Genomic DNA, 23,639 nt, shown 5'->3' on the forward strand with positions numbered 1-23,639 from the left:
CACAGTAACTCATTAGATGACCATAGAAACTCATTAGATGAGCATAATAACTAATTAGATGACCATAGTAACTAATTAGATGACCATAGTAACTCATTAGATGACCATAGTAACTAATTACATGACCATAGTAACTCATTAGATGACCATAGTAATTAATTAAATGACAATAGGAACTCATTAGATGACCATAGTAACTAATTAGATGACCATAGTAACTCATTAGATGACCATAGAAACTTATTAGATGAGCATAATAACAAATTAGATGACCATAGTAACTAATTAAATGACCATAGTTACTAATTAGATGACCATAGTAACTAATTAGATGACCATAGTAACTCATTAGATGACCATAGTAACTAATTACATGACCATAGTAACTCATTGGATGACCATAGTAACTCATTAGATGACCATAGTAACTAATTACATGACCATAGTAACTCATTGGATGACCATAGTAACTAATTAGATGACAATAGTAACTCATTAGATGACCATAGTAACTCATTAGATGACCATAGTAACTCAATAGATGACCATAGTAACTCAATAGATAACCATAGTAACTCAATAGATGACCATAGTAACTCATTAGATGACCATAGTAACTCATTAGATGACCATAGTAACTAATTACATGACCATAGTAACTAATTACATGACCATAGTAACTAATTAGATGACCATAGTAACTAATTAGATGACCATAGTAACTAATTAGATGACCATAGTAACTAGTATATCATGCAAAAGTGCAGATTCCAAGCATGGAAAGACTTAGTATAGTTTAAGACTTAGTCATTAGAAAAAATGAGTGCACAACATAATGGCAGCTACACATTCCATCTTAAACATCTAAAAAAAATGATTTGGGAATGTCCAGCGGGCCAGATTGAAACGCTTAATGGGCCGCATGTGGCCCCCGGGCCTTAATTTGCCCAGGTCTGTTGTAGTAGAAAGTATCAGCTTACAGTTGTGTGTACACATAAATATCTATGCTGTGCACACTCACATCCAAATAGCGGGAATGTCGCACTACTGCGGAGGTCAGCAGCCAAACTACGAACTAGTGTTGTCACGGTACCAAAGTACCAGTATTTATTTTTGGTACATTTTTAAATAAAGGGTACCACAAAAAAATGCATTATTGGCTTTATTTGAACAAAACAAATTCATGGTACATGAAATATATGTTTATTATTGTAATTTAGTCCTTAAATAAAATAGTGAACATACTAGACAACTTGTCTTTTAGTAGAAAGTAAACAAACAGGTAGGGCCTTTTATTAATAGCTCCATATTTGTAAGCCATGTGACGATACACCATATATATCTCCATATTTTGCCTTAGCCTTGAATGAACACTTGATGCATATAATCACAGCAGTATGATGATTCTATGTGTCTACATTCAAACATTTTTCTTCATACTGCATTAAAATATGCACATTTTAAACTTTCATGCAGAGAGGGAAATCACAACTAAAATTGTATTTATTAAACAGTTATTAAGCACTGGCACAAACATTCATGTCATTACCAAAACAGAAAGTGCAATATTGTCAGAGACATTTTAAAACAAGCTATGAGTGCACTTTAGTGCATGATGTCACTAAGATGACATATCAAAACAACACTCAATCAAAGTGCAGTTTTTGTACAGAATGCCACTACAATAGTTTAAAACATATAAAGTGCACTTTTGTGCATGATGTCACTAAGATGACATATCAAAACAAGACTCAATTAAAGTGCATTTTTTGTACAGAATGCCACTACAATAGTTTAAAACATATAAAGTTCACTTTTGTACATGATGTCACACAAGATATTTCAATAAGTGTCAAATAAAAATGAGCTGCATTATAGGAAATCAAATAGTGTATGTACTTTGCTATGTGGTAGGTTCCTGCGGACATTATGTCCTTCTGTTGTTGGCCTTTTCTTTCATACGGTGTTGATGTGGAAATAGTTGCTTGGGCATTTTGTTGGTGTGGCACCGAACGGAGATGTTGACATGTGGAGTTTCAAGCACTCTTCTTTCTCTAGCGGGTGACGTTTCAAATGATGCTATAAATTAGCTGTAATGCTACTTTTTGTAGCAAGGCTTTTGCTGCATACTTGACATATTACGGTTGTCTGTTCGACATCTTCCCGCTTGAAGCCAAACCACCGCCAGATGATTTACCCTGTGCTGTTTTTTCTTGGGAATTAACTCTTCCTTCATTTGTTACCAGATTCACACCTTCTTTCTCTGGTATTACCACTCGCACCACAGCTAACGTTACCCATGCCGCCACCTCTCTGCTCTGAGAGGGTGTATACGTATGTGACGTATGTAAGATGATGCGCTTGTTTTATGTCTCTGTGAGAAGCAGAGACAAGAAAGAGTGAGAAGAGCCTGTAGTGTAATGCCCGCAGCTAAAAGCAACTGCGTGAGAACGTTTACTCCAATATCACCATATATAGTCATTGTGAACAACTCTTGCCGTCGTTGTGCGGGTTCCCAGGGCCCTCAAGGAAGGACAGCTTGCTTGAGCAGGTTCGACTCGCTTTATTTTTCAAGATGGCTTTGTCTTCAGGTCGGATCGCTTTTCAGCAACTCTTCTCCACTGCTCGCTCACGGTCCGCTTTTCAGCCGCCGCCGTCGTCGTCCTCGTCTGCTCTTTGTTGCTTTTGCTCCTCGGTCGCTGCTGCGGGCTCTCCTCCTCCTTCTGCCCCGTTCTCTCCTCCTTCTCCCCTTTTACACAGCGTGAGGAGAGATGTTAACTGTGTACCGGTGCGCGGCGTCGCTCCCAGCACGCCTCACCTCGCTGCTCGGCCGCATTCTCCGCCTCCTCGCCGCCATTTTGGGCCAAGCTCCGCCTCTCTACAGTCATCTATATCGCACAGACACAAACCCGTGATATACTGTGGGGCAAAAAAGTATTTAGTCAGCCAGCGATTGTGCAAGTTCTCCCACTTAAAATGATGACAGAGGTCTGTAATTTTCATCATAGGTACACTTCAACTGTGAGAGACAGAATTTGAAAAAAAAATCCAGGAATTCACATTGTAGGAATTTTAAAGAATTTCTTTGTAAATGATGGTGGAAAATAAGTATTTGGTCAACCATTCAAAGCTCTCACTGACGGAAGGAGGTTGTGGCTCAAAATCTCATGATACATGGCCCCATTCATGCTTTCCTTAACACGGATCAATCGTCCTGTCCCCTTAGCAGAAAAACAGCCCCAAAGCATGATGTTTCCACCCCCATGCTTCACAGTAGGTATGGTGTTCTTGGGATGCAACTCAGTATTCTTCTTCCTCCAAACACGAGGAGTTGAGTTTATACCAAAATGGATACATGGATGATACAGCAGAGAATTGGGAGAATGTCATGTGGTCAGATGAAACCAAAATAGAACTTTTTGGCATAAATTCAACTCGTCGTGTTTGGAGGAAGAAGAATGCTGAGTTGCATCCCAAGAACACCATACCTACTGTGAAGCCTGGGGGTGGAAACATCATGCTTTGGGGCTGTTTTTCTGCTAAGAGGACAGGACGATTGATCCGTGTTAAGGAAAGAATGAATGGGGCCATGTATCGTGAGATTTTGAGCCAAAACCTCCTTCCATCAGTGAGAGTTTTGAATGGTTGACCAAATACTTATTTTCCAAATAAATTCTTTAAAATTCCTACAATTTGAATTCCTGGCTTTGTTTTTTCACATTCTGTCCCTCACAGTTGAAGTGTACCTATGATGAAAATTACAGACCTCTGTCATCATTTTAAGTGGGAGAACTTGCACAATCGGTGGCTGACTAAATACTTTTTTGCCCCACTGTGTGTATAATACCGGTATACTTTACAACCCTAGTAGGAACCTTTTATATTATTGCACAATAGATGTACAAGACATAACAATAATATAATAAATAAAGCTGCATAATGAAGGGATGGTGAGGTGCCTGAGGACTCCCCCCTCCACACTGCAAAAAGAAGGTGCTGGTGTTTACACAGTGTAATTGTGACCTGCTCAGGAAGAATAGCAGCTGGGGCTGAATATCCTTGAGAGCAGACACCTGCGTCGGAGCGCGGAGATGAAAGCGGGGGTGGAGGGCCTCCTTCTGTCCTGATCAAAAGGGCCGGGGTGCTGCTCTGGGGCCGCTGCCTCGTCGTTGTTGTTTCTCCGGGTGGCGGAGGATCAAAGCGGGTAACAGTTAGCTTTCGCCTGCAGAGTGGAGCCTTTTCGTCTCCCTGGGGGCGGGGGGGTGCGGGCTCCCTGCTGGGGGAGGAAGAGGCCTCACCTCCCCCGAGCTTCCCTCCCGCACAGTTTACAGTCGCCAGCGAGTGGAGCATGAGGCTGGCGGGAGCCGAGGCTTTCCACACGTCCCCATTACGAGAGAGCAGCGTGGGAGGTCAAACCTCAGGTCACATGGTGCACATTTGTTAGCAGCCAGACTCAGTTGGCAAGAGGAATCAATTAAAGCGCTTGTTAGCCTTGATTGGCGGCATGTTTCTTTAAATGACCAGGAGGATGTCACTACACTTTTTGTTTGTTTTAGTAGGCAGGGTGCTTCCTGTTACATATGGGATATGACAGGTGCACTGCACTTTTCAAGAACTTTCTTTAATGTCGCCGTGGCTTGTGCAGCCCTTTGAGACGTTTGCTTGATTGATTAGTAGTCAAAGATCTGACAAAAAATATGATGCTGTTTTGAAGGACCTAAATGAGAGTCAAAGATCCTCTATTATTGTGCACACTAGTTTTGAAGAACCGTCTATGATAAAAGTAACATTTTCCAGACTATAGAGTGCACTGGTATATAAGCCGCAGGTTAAAAATTTTAGCTGAATTTTTTTCCCTCATATTAGCCGCATTACACACACACAGGTATATATATATATATATATATATATATATATATATATATATATATATATATATATATATATATATATAATGTACAGTATGTGTGTATATCTATGTGTATATATGTGTGTATGTATGTATATAAATGTATGTGTATATATTTATGTATGTATGTATATATGTGTGTATATATGTATGTATACGTGTATGTATAAATACATATGTACAGTATGTATGTATATATATGTATGTGTATGTATATATATGTATGTGTATATATTTATGTATGTACAGTATATATGTATATATGTATGTATATATACACATGTATATACATATATGTATGTATGTATGTGTATTTATATGTATGTATGTATTGACATATGTATATATATATATATATATATATGTATATGTATATATATGTATGTATGTATATGTATGTATATATATGTATGTGTTTATATGTGTGTGTATATATGTATGTATGTATACATGTATATATATATACATATATATGTAAATACATATATATATATATATGTATGTATGTGTATTGATATGTATGAATATACATATGTACACTATGTATGTGTATGTATATGTATGTATGTATGTATGTATATATATGTATGTGTATATATTTATGTTTGTATGTACAGTATATATGTATGTATATATACATGTATATACATATATGTATGTATGTGTATTTATATGTATGTATGTACATACATATGTATATATATATATTGTGCTGAAAATTGTAATTTTTCTGAAGGAACTCTCCTGACGGAATACATAAAGTACTATCTATCTATCTATCCATCTATATATATGTATGTGTATATATGTATGTATGTGTATATGTATGTATATATATATAATGTATATATACACACACTTATATACTGTATACACACACGCGCACACACACATATATATAGTGTATATATATATAAATTTAGTGTTATATATATATATATATATATGTGTATATATATATATATATATGTATATATAAATAGGTTGTGAAATGACTTATTTACCCAGATGGATGATGTAAATGTTTATTTACATACCTTAATTGTTTCCAAACGGTGTCTCTAACATAGCAGTAAAACGGCTGATCATACAAAACAGAAGTCATCGTCACGGACCCACTAGCTACGCAAGCTAGCGCTCCAATCAGCTAAAACACATGTGTCAAACTCAAGGCCCGGGGGCCAAATCTGGCCCGCCACATTGTTTTGTGTAGCCCGCGAAAGCCTGGAAATAATATGCGTTAATAAAATGCTTAATCTTTTCTTACTAAATATATTTGTTCTTTCCCTTTTGACCGTAAAAATCATGCTCTGTATGCAATTGCATATCTTTTCAAATAGAATACGATCAAAATCAAAATATTATATTATCATGTATTCCAAAAATATTTCTTGTTAAAATAAAGATAAATACTGTACTTAAATATCAAATAACCATTGAAAGTGTAGACTGTAAAATTGACAATCGATTTCATGGTTAAATTCTGACAACTGAGTTTTTTACCGTAAAATCAACTTTGGTACTCTTTCTCCATATACATTAAGACACTAAAACACAAACAAAAAAAACATTTCACGGTAAAAAAACCCAACTAACTGGCAGCTCTGTTGCTTGAATTTGACCGCTCAAAACTGTGCTGTTGTTTCTCCATTCCATTTCATTTATTCCATTTTTTTAATATGCTGTAAACAACCCACTGCTTTTACTGTCAGATTCTGGTGACTGACCTGCCAGTTTTTAAGTTAAATTGAAAAAATAAGAATTTATAATATATATATATATATATATATATATATATATATATATATATATATATATATATATATACACACGTATATTCATATATTAGTCATTGTTAAAAGCGTTGCTTGGTGTGATGAATGAAGAATCCATCCGAGTAGAAACGCTATGGACAGCTAGAAGATGGAGCGGCACTTGTACTTCTGGTTGAGAGCTCAGTCTAAGCAGAAGGTCGATGCAGCATGTGAACTTGTCCAAAAGATCGCGCCATCGCAAAAACAAGAACACACCTAATTAGTGTATTTGCTTGTTTTGTTTTTAAACTATTTACATTGTGGCCGTTAGCGAAGACAATGTCGTACATTAGCCGCAAAAAAAGTTGGGGCTTATAGTCCGGAATTTACAGTAGTCAAAGATCTGTTATTACAAAAATACAGTGGTTTTGTGGGACCTATTGCAAAAAATCCTGGTTTTGGAGAACCTACAATAAAAGAGGTCAAAGATCTCTTGACATTAATATGCAGCTAGTTTTAAAGACATACTGTAAAAATGATAGTCGCAAAGATCCTCTATATGTCAGGTGCACCCTGGTTTTAATAATAGTAGTCAAAGACTTTATAATGACACGTGCTGCTGTGTTAAGGACTTACTGCAAAATGATTGTCAAAGATCTTCTTTATAACAGATGTGCACTGGTTTTGCAAAACATCCTATAATAATAGTAGTCAAAGACTCTTTTATGACTACAAAAATGTGCTACTGTTTTAAGGATCTACCGCAAAATGATTGTCAAAGATCCTCTATATAACAGATGCACCCTGGTTTTGAAGAACATCCTATAATAATAGTAGTCAAAGACTCTTTATAATGACAAAAATATCCTGCTGTGTTAAGGACTTACTGCAGAATGATTGTCAAAGATCCTCTATATGACAGGTGCACCCTGGTTTTGAAGAACATCCTATAATAATGGTAGTCAAAGACTAAGATGACAAAAATGTGCTGCTGTGTTAAAGACTTACTGCAAAATGATAGTCAAAGATCCTCTATACTACAAACGAACTCTGGTTTTGAAGAACATCCTACAATATTAGTAGTGAAAGACTCTTTATTACGACAAAAAATATGCTGCTGTGTTAAGGACTTACTGCAAAATTATTGTCAAAGATCCTCTATATGACAGGTGCACACTGATTTTGAAGAACATCCCATAATAATAGTAGTCAAAGACTCTTTATGACCCAAAAAAAAAAAAAAAAAGCAACTTTTTTTTTAGTGAAGTAGTGCAGAAACGATGTTGCATGTGTCATCTGGGTGTACTTAACAGTGTGTGTGTGTGTCCTCACAGGACCCTCCTGGTGGTTTCTCCAGTCAGGAGAAGACGGTGAGTGTGAAGAAGGAGCCTCGCCTCTCCCTGGGCATCACCATCGCTGGAGGCAGAGATTGTCGCAGTCGCCTCCCCGTCTACATCACCAGCGTGCAGCCAGTTGGCTGTCTGCACCGAGACGGCATCATCAAGAGAGGTCCAATACTTATTATTACTATTACTATTATTATCACTATTATTATTATTATGGGCCTGCTGCAATGCAACCAGCCCTTATTATTATTGTTAGTATTATTATTACTATTATTATTGTTACAACTATTATTATTATAATTTTTGTCCTGCTGCAATGCAAGCAACCCTTATTAGTATTATTATTATTATTACTATTAATATTATTATTATGGGCCTGCTGCAATGCAAGCAGCCCTTATTGTTATTATTACTATTACTACTATTACTATTATTATTATTTGCCTGCTGCAATGCAAGCAGCCCTTATTAGTATTATTATTATTATTATTACTATTATTATTATTATGGGCCTGCTGCAAAGCAAGCAGCCCTTATTATTATTATTACTATTATTATTATTATGGGCCTGCTGCAATGCAAGCAGCCCTTATTATTATTATTACTATTATTATTATTATGGGCCTGATGCAATGCAAGCAGCCATTATTGTTATTAGTATTAATATTATTATTATGGGCCTGCTGCAATGCAAGCAGCCCTTATTATTATTGTTAGTATTATTATTACTATTATTATTGTTACAATTATTATTATTATCATTTTTGTCCTGCTGCAATGCAAGCAACCCTTATTAGTATTATTATTATTATTATTATGGGCCTGCTGCAATGCAAGCAGCCCTTATTGTTATTATTACTATTACTACTATTACTATTATTATTATTGGCCTACTCCAATGCAAGCAGCCCTTATTAGTATTATTATTATTACTATTATTATTATTATGGGCCTGCTGCAATGCAAGCAGCCCTTATTATTACTATTACTATTATTATTATTATGGGCCTGCTGCAATGCAAGCAGCCCTTATTATTATTATTACTATTATTATTATTATTATGGGCCTGCTGCAATGCAAGCAGCCATTATTGTTATTAGTATTAATATTATTATTATTATGGGCCTGCTGCAATGCAATCAGCCCTTATTATTATTAGTATTAGTATTATTATGGGCCTGCTGCAATCCAAGCAGCCCTTATTATTATTACTATTATGGGCCTGCTGCAATGCAATCAGCCCTTATTATTATTAGTATTAGTATTATTATGGGCCTGCTGCAATGCAATCAGCCCTTATTATTATTAGTATTAGTATTATTATGGGCCTGCTGCAATGCAATCAGCCGTTATTATTATTAGTATTATTATGGGCCTGCTGCAATGCAAGCAGCCCTTATTATTATTACTATTATGGGCCTGCTGCAATGCAAGCAGCCCTTATTATTATTAGTATTATTATGGGCCTGCTGCAATGCAAGCAGCCCTTATTATTATTAGTAGTAGTAGTAGTAGTATTAGTATTATTATGTGCCGCACGTCTCTCTTACACTTACTACGTGATGAACCAGAGGCGCTCAGCATGCTAACATCAAATCGCTAACGATTTTTTATTTTTTTTAAAAGTTATTTTTACACTTTTCCCCTTAAATTCCCCACCTTGGTGTCATATGACCTGGTATGTGACACGAGTTGACTTTTAGCATGCTAATGTTAGCTTGCTAATATGCTCCATTTTTTTTTTAGCTAGTTTTGCAAACGTTTGCCCATTATCAGACATTGTTCGGCTTTTTTAGCTAATTTTGCACTTCTTTTTTTATTAATTCCCCAGCCATACACCATTGAGTAATATACCTTGATATGTAACATAAGCTAACTTTTAGCATGCTAACATTAAAAGTGCTAACTTTTTTTCCTTTAATTCCCCCGCCATACACCTTAGCATCATATAACTTGGTATGTGACACAATTTAACTTTTAGCATGCTAACATTAAAAGTGCTAACTTTTTTAGCTACTTTTACACTTTTTTTTCTCATATTCCCCAACCATACACCTTAGTGTCCTATAACTTGGTGTGTGGAACATGCTAAATATTATCTTGCTAACATCTGCACACATGCTAAATGTTAGCATTTTAATGTTAACATGCTAAAGCTTTTTATCAATCTTTATTTTTTCTCTATTTTTGCAGCCATACACCTTTGAGTCATATAACTTGGCATATGAAACATGCTAACTGTTATCATGCTAACAACTGCAAACACGCTAAATGTTAGCATTTTAATGTAAACGTGCTAAAGTTTTTCATAAAATTGGACACTTTTTTTCTCTATTTTTATAGCCATACACTTTTGAGTTGTATAATTTGGTATATGAAACATTCTAACTGTTATCATGCTAACGTCTGCACAAACGCTAAATGTTAGCATTTTAATGTAACCATGTTAAAGTTTTTCATCAAATTGGACACTTTTTTTCTGTATTTTTGCAGCCATACACTTTTGAGTTGTATAATTTGGTATATGAAAAATGCTAACTGTTATCATGCTAATGTCTGCACACCCGCTAGATGTTAGTGTTTTAATGTAAACATGCTTAAGTTTTTCATTAAATTTTAGACTTTTTTTCTCTATTTTTCGCAGCCATACACCTTTGAGTCATATAACTTGGTATGTGACACAAGCTAACTTAGCATGCTAACATTAAAGTGCTAACTTTTTAAAGCTAATTTTACACTTTTTTTCCCTCTAATTTCCCACCCATACACCTTAGTGTCATATAACTGGGTATGTGAAACATGCTAATTGTTAACATGTTATAAAATCTCCACACATGCTAAATGTTAGCATTTTAATGTTAACATGCTAAAGCTTTTTTTAATCAAATTTCACATTTTTTCTCTCTATTTTCACAGCCATACACCTTTGAGTCATATAACTTGGCATATGAAACATGCTAACTGTTATCATGCTAACGTCTGCAAACGCGCTAAAGTTTTTCATCAAATTGGACACTTTTCTATTTTCGCAGCCATACTCCTTTGAGTCATATAACTTGGTATGTGACACACGCTAACTTAGCATGCTAATATTAAAGTGCTAACTTTTGTTTTTAGCTAATTTTACACTTTTTTCTTTGATTCCTTAGCCATACACCTTAGTGTCATATACCTTGGTATGTGACACTAGCTAACCTTTAGCATTGCTAACATGCCAACTTTTTGAGCTAGTTTTGCAAACGTTTACACCAAAGTCAAATAACTCGGTATGTGACATTTGTTTGCTGTTAGCAAGATTTTCATCTAATTTTTACACCTTTTTTCTCTATTTTCACAGCCATACACCTTAGTGTCATATAACTTGGTATATGAATAATGCTAACTGTTATCATCTGCGCACATGTTTAATTTTAGCGTTTTAATGTAAACATGCTAGTTTTTCATAAAATTCTACACTTTTTTTCTCTATTTTTGCAGCCATTCACTTGGTATGTGACGCAAGCTAACTCTTACCATGCTAACATCAAACCGCTAACTTTTTAAGCTAATTTTACACTTTTTTTCCTCTAATTCCCCAGCCATACACCTTACTGTCATATAATTTGCTATGTAACACAAGCTAACTTTAAGTATGCTAACATGCAAATTTTTTGAGCTAGTTTTGCAAATGTTTACACCAGAGTCAAATAACTCGGTATGAGACATTTGCTCACTGTTAGCAAGTTTTTCATCTACTTTTATACATTTTTTTCTCTATTTTCGCAGCCATACATCTTTGAGTCATATAACTTATATGAAACATGCTAACTGTTATCATATTAAAGTCTGCACACATGCTAAAGCTTTTCATCAAATTTTACATTTTTTCTCTATTTTCGCAGCCACGCACTTTTGAGTCGTATAACTTGGGAAATGAAACATGCTAACTGTTATCATGCTAACATGTGCACACATGCTAAATATTGTCATTTTTAATGTAAACATGCTAAATGTGTGGCTCCTTTTGTACAGTTGTACCTCAAACTCTGGGCAGCATCTTGAAAGCAGACCCAGATAACAGGCCCATCAAAATGTTGGAGTTATTATTATGGTTTAATTTTGTAAAATGTTTCCACAAGTTGATGGTTTCCCTTTTTGTTTCACAGGCGATGTCCTGCTGAGCATCAACGGCGTGGACCTGACCCAGCTGTCCTACAGCGAGGCCGTCTCCGCGCTCAAGGCGCAGGCGGCACAGGCCCAGGTGGCGCTGCGCGTCCTTCACACCGCCTCCGACGGCCGGCAGGAGGACGGCGGGGGCGCGGAAGCGCTGGAGGACGCCCGGGAGGACGCCCACAACTGGACCCCCATGTGGACCAGGTGGCTGGGCCTGCCCAGGTAAGACCTTCTCTGCTGTTCCAGGGTCAACAATGATTGTAACATTCAAGCAGACATTATTGGGAGCTTTTCTAGCAGTCTTCCTCAAAGTAGATCTGGTGGCCCCCAGACATTCTGTTCTCTCAGTGTGGCCCCCAGGCCAAATAACTTACAGAGAGCCAGCTTCCAATGTCAGTGGTCCAAAATCCTCCACAGAAGAGTTCTTTAACCTTTTGTTTATTTAAGACTGCAGAGGCACACCAGCAGCAGCAAATGTTAAAAAGATGAAACTCCAGCAGGTCCTCCTGCCTTGTTTGTACTTTGTTGTTGTTTTCCTGTGCTTTAGTTCTTGTCTTGTGCTCTTATTTTAGGTGAGCTTCCTGTTTTGTTGGTAATTTTCCTGTGCTTTAGTTATTGTTTTGGTGGCCTTTCCTGTTTTGTTGGTGTTTTTCTGTGTTTTACTTCTTGTTTTGCACTCTTATTTTAGTGGCCCTTCCTGTTTTGTTGGTGTTTTCCTGTGCTTTACTTCTTGTTTTGCACTCTTATTTTAGTGGCCCTTCCTGTTTTGTTGGTGTTTTCCGGTGCTCTACTTCTTGTTTTGCACTCTTATTTTAGTGGCCCTTCCTGTTTTGTTGGTGTTTTCTGGTGCATTAGTTCTTGTCTTGCACTCTTATTTTGGTGGCCTTTCCTGTTCTGTTGGTGTTTTTCCTGTGCTTTCATCCTTGTTTTGGTGGCCCTCCCCTATATTGTTGGTTTTTAACTGTGCTTTAGTTCTTGTCTTGCGCTTTTATTTTAGTGGCCCTTCCTCTTTTGTTGTTGATTTTCCTGTGCTTTAGTTATTGTTTTGGTGGCCTTCCTGTTTTGTAGGTGTTTACCTGTGCTTTAGTTCTTGTCTACCGCTCTTATTTTGGTGAACTTTCCTGTTTTGTAGGTGTTTCCTGTGCTTTAGTTCTTGTTTTGGTGGCCCTTCCTGTTTTGTTGGTGTTTCCCTATGGTTTTGTCCTTGTTTTGGTGGCCCTACCTATTTTGTTGGTGTTTAACTGTGCTTTAGTTCTTGTCTTGCGCTTTTGTTTTAGTGGCCCTTGTTTTGGTGGCATTTTCCTGTGCTTTAGTTCTTGTCTTGTGCTGTTATTTTGATGGCCCTTCCTGTTTGGTTGGTGATTTCCCTGTGCTTTAGTTATTGTTTTGGTGGCCCTTCCTGTTTTGTAGGTAATTTCCTGTGCTTTAGTTCTTGTCTTGTGCTGTTATTTTTATGGCCCTTCCTGTTTTGTTGGTGTTTTCCTGTGCTTTCGTCCTTGTTTTGGTGGTCCTCCCTATTTCGTTGGTGTTTTACTGTGCTTTAGTTCTTGTCTGCACTATTATTTTAGTGGCCTTTGTTTGTGTTTTGCTGTGCTTAGGCTCTTATTTTGGTGGCCCTTCCTGTTTTGGTGGTGTTTTCCTATGCTGTAGTTCTTGTCTTGCGCTCTTATCTTGGTCGCCCTTCCTGTTTTGGTGGTGTCTTCCTATGCTTTCGTTTTTGTTTTGCGCTCCTATTTTGGTGGCACTTCCTGTTTTGTTGGTGTTTTCCTGTGCTTTAGTTCTTGTTTTGCAATCTTATTCTGGTGGCCATTCCTTGTTTTGTTGGTGTTTTCCTGTGCTTTAGTTCTTGTCTTGCCCTCTTATTTTGGTGGTCTGTCCTGTTTTGTTGGTGTTTTCCTGTAGCAGTTTCATGTCTTTCTTTGAGCGATATTCCCTGCACCTGCTTTATGTTAGTAAGCAAGGTCATTTACGATGTTTTTATCCTCTGTGTGGTCATTATTGCCAAGTATGGATGTACTTTGTGAATGTTGTAAGTTTTTGCTGTTGTCCAGCATTCAGTTTCTGGTAACTTTGTAGCCAGTTCAGTTATAGTTTGGTTTTGCTTGCATGGACTATTACGTGCTTACCATGCACAGTTCACTAAGCAACAGTACGTTATTTTCCAAAAATATATTTTGGTTCAATTAGGAGTAGTTTGCTAATTTCCCAGTCAAAGTGTAAAAAGAAGTGTGTTGTGTGCAGCCACATGCACTGGTGTCGTGACGTGGTGCTGCAGAAGAGCACCAGTGAGAGTTGGGGCTTCAGCATCGTGGGCGGCTACGAGGAGGAAAGTCATGGCCAGCAGCAGCCCTTCTTCATCAAGACCATCGTGCCGGGGACGCCCGCCCACTTTGACGGCCGCCTCAAGTAGGTGACCACACACTCCTCCCCCCACCCCCGCCCGCGCTAACGGCCGTCTGTGTCCCAGGTGCGGGGATGAGATTGTGGCAGTGAACGGGGCGACCACGGTGGGCATGAACAACTCCTCCCTCATCCCCATGCTGAAGCTGCAGAGAAACAAGGTGGTGCTGACCGTGGTGTCCTGGCCGGGGAGTCTGGTGTAGCCCCGCCCACTAACCTCTTCTTAAAGGGCCGGCGTGTTGCTAACGTGACGACAAGCCAGGCAAAAACTTCAAAACAATTTTTTTCCAAATCCTTCCCTGGGCCGCTCACAAATGTTTGTGAGTTTGCAGCGTCCATGAAGGATTGAAGATGGCTGCTGGTGACCAAATACTAGACAGTGTCCTTCTGTCCACTTTTACTGCACTTTTTACAGGACGCTAAAGTTCTCCATCTTTGTATTTATTTGCATTTACACCGTGTGTGCAGACATGAACACTCCATTCTTCCATTAGTGCACATTCATGTGTTCATTCATCCATCAAATAAAACATTGTAGTTTATTTGCTCAAGTTGATTTTGGTACAATTGTTGCTTTAATAACACTCAAAAAAGACTTAAGTGTTTTTTTCCCCACAGGGATCATCCTGTACATATGTATATACATGCTTGTGTCTGTATGTATGTTTATACATATACATATGTATATGTATATAAATCTGTATGTATATACATATCTATATATGTTTATACAAATGTATATACATATACACACATAGGTATAAACATACATACATATGTATGTTTATACCTATGTGTATGTATATACATATGTATAGACAGGTATATTCATATTTGTATATATGTATACACATGTGTATACATATATACAAATATGTATATCAATATGTATCTATATATCCGTATATGTGTATACATATTTATACAGATGTATATACATACATATGTATGTATATACCTATGTGTAAATGTATACATATATATAAACACATGTATATATAAATATATGTATGTATATACATGTGTATACATATGTATACACATATGTATGTATATACCCATGTGTATATATATATACATATGTAAAGACACAGGTATATACATACATATGTAAACACATGTATATACATATGTATACACATGTATACATACATATGTGTATACATATGTACAAAACAAAAGGTTTGTATATACATATCTATACACATATGTATGTATATGTGTATATGTATTTATGCACATATGTATGTATACATAACTATGTATAAAGATGTATAAACATACATATGTATGTATATATAACTATGTGTATATGTATAGACATGTTTAGACACAGGTATATACAAAAATATGTATACACATATGTCTATATAAATATTTGTATATATGTATACTATTGTATTCACATATGTATGTATATGCCTATATATATACATATGTAAAGACACAGGTACATACATAACATATGTAAACACATGTATGTATTGACATATCTGTATATAAGTATACACATGTATATACATACATATGTAGTGTATGTATATACCTATGTGTATATATATACACATATGTTTAGACATAGGTATATACATACATATGTATACACATATGTATATAGATACTTGTATATATGTATACACATGTATATACATACATATATACCTGTGTGTGTATATATATATATATATACATAAGTATAGACACAGGTATATACATAGATATGTATACACATATGTATATACATATGTATTCACAAACATGTTAATGGATACACATATGTATATACCTATGTGTATATATAAATATGTTTATGTATATACACAAGTATATAAATACATATACATACACATATGTATGTATATACATATGTATACACATGTATATGTATGTCTATATATAAGTGTATACATTGATACATATGTTTATACATATATACAAATGTATACACATGTATGTATATACATATATGTATGCACATGTATATACATACATATGTATACACATATGGATATACAAATGTATGTATGTATATACCTATGTTTATATATACATATGTATTGACACAGGTATATATACACATAAGTATATACATACAGTACATATACGTGTGTCCATACATATGTATATACATAGGTATACACATGTATATACATACATATGTAAACACATATGTATGTAAATACATATCTGTATATATTTATACACATGTATATATGTATACACATGTATATACATACACATATATATGTACTGTATGTATATACTTATGTGTATATATATATACATATGTATAGACACAGGTATATACATACATATGTATACATATATGTATGTGTATTGATATCTATATATGTATACACATGTATATACATACATATGTATATAGATATTTGTATATATATATATATATACATATATATATACACAAATATATACACACACAAGTATGGACACAGGTATATACATACATATGTATACACATTTATATAATACATATGTATGTGTATACACATATGTATGTATATACATACATATGTATGTATATACATACATATGTATTCACAAACATGTTTATGGATAGACATATGTATACGGATATGGTATGTATGTATATACATATGTATGTATATAAATATGTTTATGTATATACATAGGTTTATACATACATATGTATACAAATATGTATGTAAGTCTATACATAAGTGTATACATATAAACATATGTATATACATGTGTTTATACATATATGTGAATATAAATGTATACACATGTATATATATACATATATGTATAAACATGTATATACAAACATATGTATACACATGTATATACATATGTATTTATGTATATACCTATGTATATATACATATGTATAGACAAAGGTATATACATATTTATGTGTATACGCATATACATATGTATGTCTATTCATATGTATATACATATGTATACACATGTATATACATACATATGTAAACACATGTATGTATATACATATCTGTATATATGTATATACATGTATATACATACATATGTATACACATATGTACATACATATGTATGTACTGTACGCATATACTTATGTGTATATATATACATATGTATAGACAGGTATATACATACATATGTATACACATATGTATGTGTATTGATATCTATATATGTATACACATGTATATACATATGTATGTATATATATATATACATAAGTATAGACAAGCAAATATACATATATATGTATACACAGAGGTATGTATGTGTATACATAGGTATATTTATACATATGTGTATACACATATACATATGTATATACATATGTAAGTCTATACATATGTGTATACATCTGTATACAGACATATATACATACATATATGTATATATGTATACAGATGTATATACATACATCTGTATACACATGTGGATACATACATATGTATATCCACATGTGTATACAGATGTATGTATATACATCTGTATACATATATACAGATATATACATATGTATAGACAAAGGTATATACATACGTATACACATAGATATGTATGTGTATACAAAGGTATGTATATACATACATATGTGTATATACATATACGTAAACATTTGTTTGTCTATACATATGTATGTATATACCTATGTGTATGTATATACACCGGTATATACATACATATGTATACACAAATGTATGTGTGTATACATATGTATACACATATATATGTATGTGTATACATATGTATGTATATACATACATATTTATATATGTATGGACATACATATGTATGGACATACATATGTCCATACATATGTATAGAAATATGTGTATAAATATACATATATATACATATTTATGTACAGATATACATATGTTTATACATATGTATAAACGTATGTATATATGTATATATATATATATGTGTATACATATGTGTAAACATATATATGTATGTATATACATATGTATAGACATACATATGTATTTAAAACATATGTATATACATACATAAGTATGAGTTTACATATGTATGTCTATAAATATGTGTATAAATATGTGTATATATATGTATACACATACATATATATACATATGTTTATACATATGTATAAACATATGTATGTATATACGTAAGTGCACATATATATATATACATATGTATGTTTACACAAAGGTATATAAATACAAATGTATGTATACCCATATGTATGTATGTGTATACATTTGTATAAACATATATATGTATGTGTATACATATGTATATACATACAAATGTATACACATATATGGATATACATATGAATACACATATGTATATGTATACACATATGTATGTATGTACATAAATATGTATATGTATACACATATGTATGTATGTACATAAATATGTATATGGATACACATATGTATACGGATATGTATATACATACATTTGTGGATACATACATATGTATACACATGTATATACATATATGTATATACATACATTTTTATAGATATGTATGTATATACATGTGGAAACATATATACATATATATATACATATTTATATGTATACACATGTAAATACACACATGTGTATACAAATATGTATGTCTATACATATATACATATGTATACAAACATATGTATATATATGTGTGTATTTACACTTATGTATGTCTATACATATGTACATATGTTTTTATACATATGTATATATGTGTATATGCATGTGTATACATATATACATATGTATATATATGTATACATATACACATATACATAGGTATATACATACATATGAATATACATAAACACATATATACATATGTATGCATACATATGTATACACATATGTATATGTGTATACATACATGTGTATAAACATATGTATACATACATATGTATATATGTGTATACGTACGTACATATGTTTGTATATACCTATGTATATATGTGTATATACATATGTATATATACATATTTGTTTATACACAGGTATATACATACATATATATTCACATATGTATGTGTGTGTATACATTTGTATAAACATATATTTATGTGTATACATATGTATGTATATACATACATATATATGCATGTATATACGTATACGTATACACATACGTATGTGTATACACATATGTGTTTTCAAATATGTATGTCTATACATATGTGTATACATATATAAACATATCTATACATGTTTGTACATATGTATAAACATACTGTAAGTATGTATATACCTGTGTATACATATACATATGTATATGTTTATGCACAGGTATAAACATACATATGTATAAACATATATAGACATACATATGAATACACATATGTATATATATACACATATGTATATACACACATATGTATACACATATGTATACAGATATGTATATAGATACATTTGTGTATACATACATATGTATACAGATGTACAGTATATATGTATATAAATACATATGTTTATAGATATGTATGTATATACCTGTGTATACATATATACATATGAATATAAATACAAGCATATGTATTTTAATTTTTTCTGAAGGAATCAGTAAAGTACAATCTATCTATCTATGTATATACATATGTATGTGCATAGATATCAGTGCACACAGGTATATACTTATATATGTAAACACATGTATGTATATACATATCTGTATATGTGTAGACATATGTATGTGTATACATGTGTCTATACATACATACATATGTATATACATATGTGTATACATATGTATATACATATGTGTATACATATGTATGTACTGTATGTATATACCTATGTGCATATATATACACATGTATAGACACAGGTTTATACATACATATGTATACACATATGTATGTGGATATTTGTATGTATGTATAAACATGTATATACATATGTATGTATATATATATATATATATATATATATATATACACATAAGTATAGACACAGGTATATACATACATATGTATACACAGAAGTATGTATGTGTATATATATGTGTAAACACATTTACATATGTATATACATATGTGTATACATGTGTAAACACATATGTATATAGATACACATATGTATGTACATACATATCTGTATATGTGTATACATATGTATACAGCTGTATATCCATACATATGTATACACATGTATATACAGTACATACATATGTATGTATGTATATACCTATGTGTATATATATATATATATACATACATATAGACACAGGCATATACACACGTACACACATAGGTATGTATGTGTATACATAGGTATATATATATACATACATATGAATATACACATATACATATGTATATATATGTGTAAAGATATGTTTGTCCATACATTTGTAAGTGTATACATTATCTATGTGTATGTATATATAAATATGTATATGCATATACACAGGTATATACATAGATATGTATAAACATTCACGGTGGCAGAGGGGTTAGTGCGTCTGCCGCACAATACGAAGCTCCTGCAATCCTGGTTTCAAATCCAGGCTCGGGATCTTTCTGTGTGGAGTTTGCATGTTCTCCCCGTGAATGCGTGGGTTCCCTCCGGGTACTCCGGCTTCCTCCCACTTCCAAAGACATGCACCTGGGGATAGGTTGATTGGCAACACTAAATTGGCCCTAATCTGTGAATGTGAATGTGAATGTTGTCTGTCTATCTGTGTTGGCCCTGCGATGAGGTGGCGACTTGTCCAGGGTGTACGCCGCCTTCCGCCCGATTGTAGCTGAGATAGGCGCCAGCGCCCCCCGCGACCCTACAAGGGAATAAGCGGTAGAAAATGGATGGATGTGTATACATATGTATACACATTGAGATGTATGTGTAAACATATGTATATATTTACATATGTGTATACATATGTATGTATATAAAAATGTGCATACATGTGTGTATATACTGTACATATACATATGAGTATACACAAACACACAGGTATATATATACATATGTATGTATAACCTATGTATATATATATATATATATATATATACATATATATTTATATGTATATACACAGGTATATACATATGTATGTATGTATGTGTATATATATGTGTATACATATATATATACATATGTATGTATATACGTATGTGCATACATATGTATATACATACACACAAGTATGTTTGTACCTTTGTGTATATATATATAAATATGTTCATGTAAATACACAGGTATATACATATGTATACACATAGGTATGTATGTATACATATGTATACACATATATATGTGTCTAAACATAAGTGTATACATATATACATATGTATATACGTATGTAAATACATATAAACATATGTATATACATATGTATATACATGTGTATACACATATGTATGTATATACATATGTATACACATATGTATGTGTGTACATATATACATATGTATACAAATATATACATATGTATACATACATATGTATAAACATGTTTGTCTATATATATATATACATATATATATGTATGTTTATACACAGGTATACATACATATGTATACACATATATATATACGTGTATAAATATGTATATACATATAACTACCATTTGTATACACATATATATACATACATATGAATACACATATGTATTTGTAAACACATGTATGTATATACATACATATGTATACACAAACATGTATATGGATACACATATGTATACAGATATGTATATACATATGTATGTATGTATGTACCTATGTGTATATGTATATACACATATGTATAGACACAGGTATATACATACGTACACATATAGGTATGTATATACATACATATGTGTATACACATATACATATGTATATGTGTAAACATATGTATGTCTATACATATGTATGTATATACCTATGTGTATGTATATATAAATATGTATATGTAAATACACAGGTATATACATACATATGTATACACATGGACGTGTATACATATATATACGTATGTATGTATGTACATATGTATGTATTTACATATGTGTATACAAAAGTATGTATATAAAATGTGTATACATATGTGTGTATATACACACATGTTTACACATATACGTATATACATATGTATAAACACAGGTATATACATATGTATGTATATACATATGTATATGTGTATACATATGTATGTATATACATATTTGTATATATGTATAGACGTGTATAAACATACATATGTATGTACTGTATGTATATACCTATGTGTGTGTGTACTGTATATATATACATATGTTTGGACACAGGTATGTATATACATATGTATACACATATGTATGTACATAGATATTTGTAAATATTTATACACATGTATATACATATGCATGTACATACCTATGTGTGTGGGTGTGTGTATGTATATATATATATATACATACATACATACATAAGTATAGACACAGGTATATGCATACATATGTATTCACAAACATGTATATGGATACACATATGTATACAGATATGGTATGTATGTATGTATATACCTATGTGTATACATATAAATATGTATATGTATATACACAGGTATATACATACATAGGTATACACATATGTATGTATGTATATACCTATATGTATGTATATATATACACATATATATATATATATATATATATGTATATACATACCAATGTATGTATATACATATCTGTATATGTGTATACATATGTATGTATATACATATTTGTATATATGTATACACGTGTATATACATACATATGTATATACTTATGTATGTACTGTATGTATATACCTACGTGTGTATATATACATATGTTTAGACACAGGTATGTATATACATTTGTATACACATATGTATGTACATATATACTTGTATATATGTATACACATGTATATACATATGTATGTACATACCTATGTGTGTGTGTATATATATATATATATATATATATATATATACATACATAAGTATAGACACAGGTATATACATACATATGAATACACATATGTATGCGTATACACGTGTGTATACACATATGTATGTATATACATACATATGTATTCACAAACATGTATATGGATACACATATGTCTACAGATATGGTATGTATGTATGTATATACCTATGTGTATACATAT

At 32.8% G+C, this 23,639-nt stretch overlaps 2 protein-coding genes across 6 annotated transcripts in view; one reads left to right on the plus strand and one right to left on the minus strand.

Annotated features, from left to right (window-relative positions):
• Positions 1-15,118, plus strand: part of lnx2b (ligand of numb-protein X 2b) — a 65,049-nt gene extending 49,931 nt beyond the window's left edge. For all 5 annotated transcript variants that reach the window (XM_061900261.1, XM_061900266.1, XM_061900265.1 and 2 more), the window contains 4 exons: positions 7,998-8,172; positions 12,156-12,384; positions 14,404-14,568; positions 14,630-15,118. In XM_061900261.1, the coding sequence (XP_061756245.1) occupies positions 7,998-8,172; positions 12,156-12,384; positions 14,404-14,568; positions 14,630-14,765 (705 nt within the window). In that variant the 3' untranslated portion in view covers positions 14,766-15,118. The remainder of the gene's footprint in view (positions 1-7,997; positions 8,173-12,155; positions 12,385-14,403; positions 14,569-14,629) is intronic.
• The window catches only part of kdrl (kinase insert domain receptor like), a 403,844-nt gene that overhangs the window by 85,673 nt on the left and 294,532 nt on the right, over positions 1-23,639 (minus strand). The window lies entirely within an intron of this gene.

This window comes from Nerophis ophidion, linkage group LG05 (genome assembly GCF_033978795.1).
Source record: "Nerophis ophidion isolate RoL-2023_Sa linkage group LG05, RoL_Noph_v1.0, whole genome shotgun sequence".
NCBI classification, from domain to species: domain Eukaryota; kingdom Metazoa; phylum Chordata; class Actinopteri; order Syngnathiformes; family Syngnathidae; genus Nerophis; species Nerophis ophidion.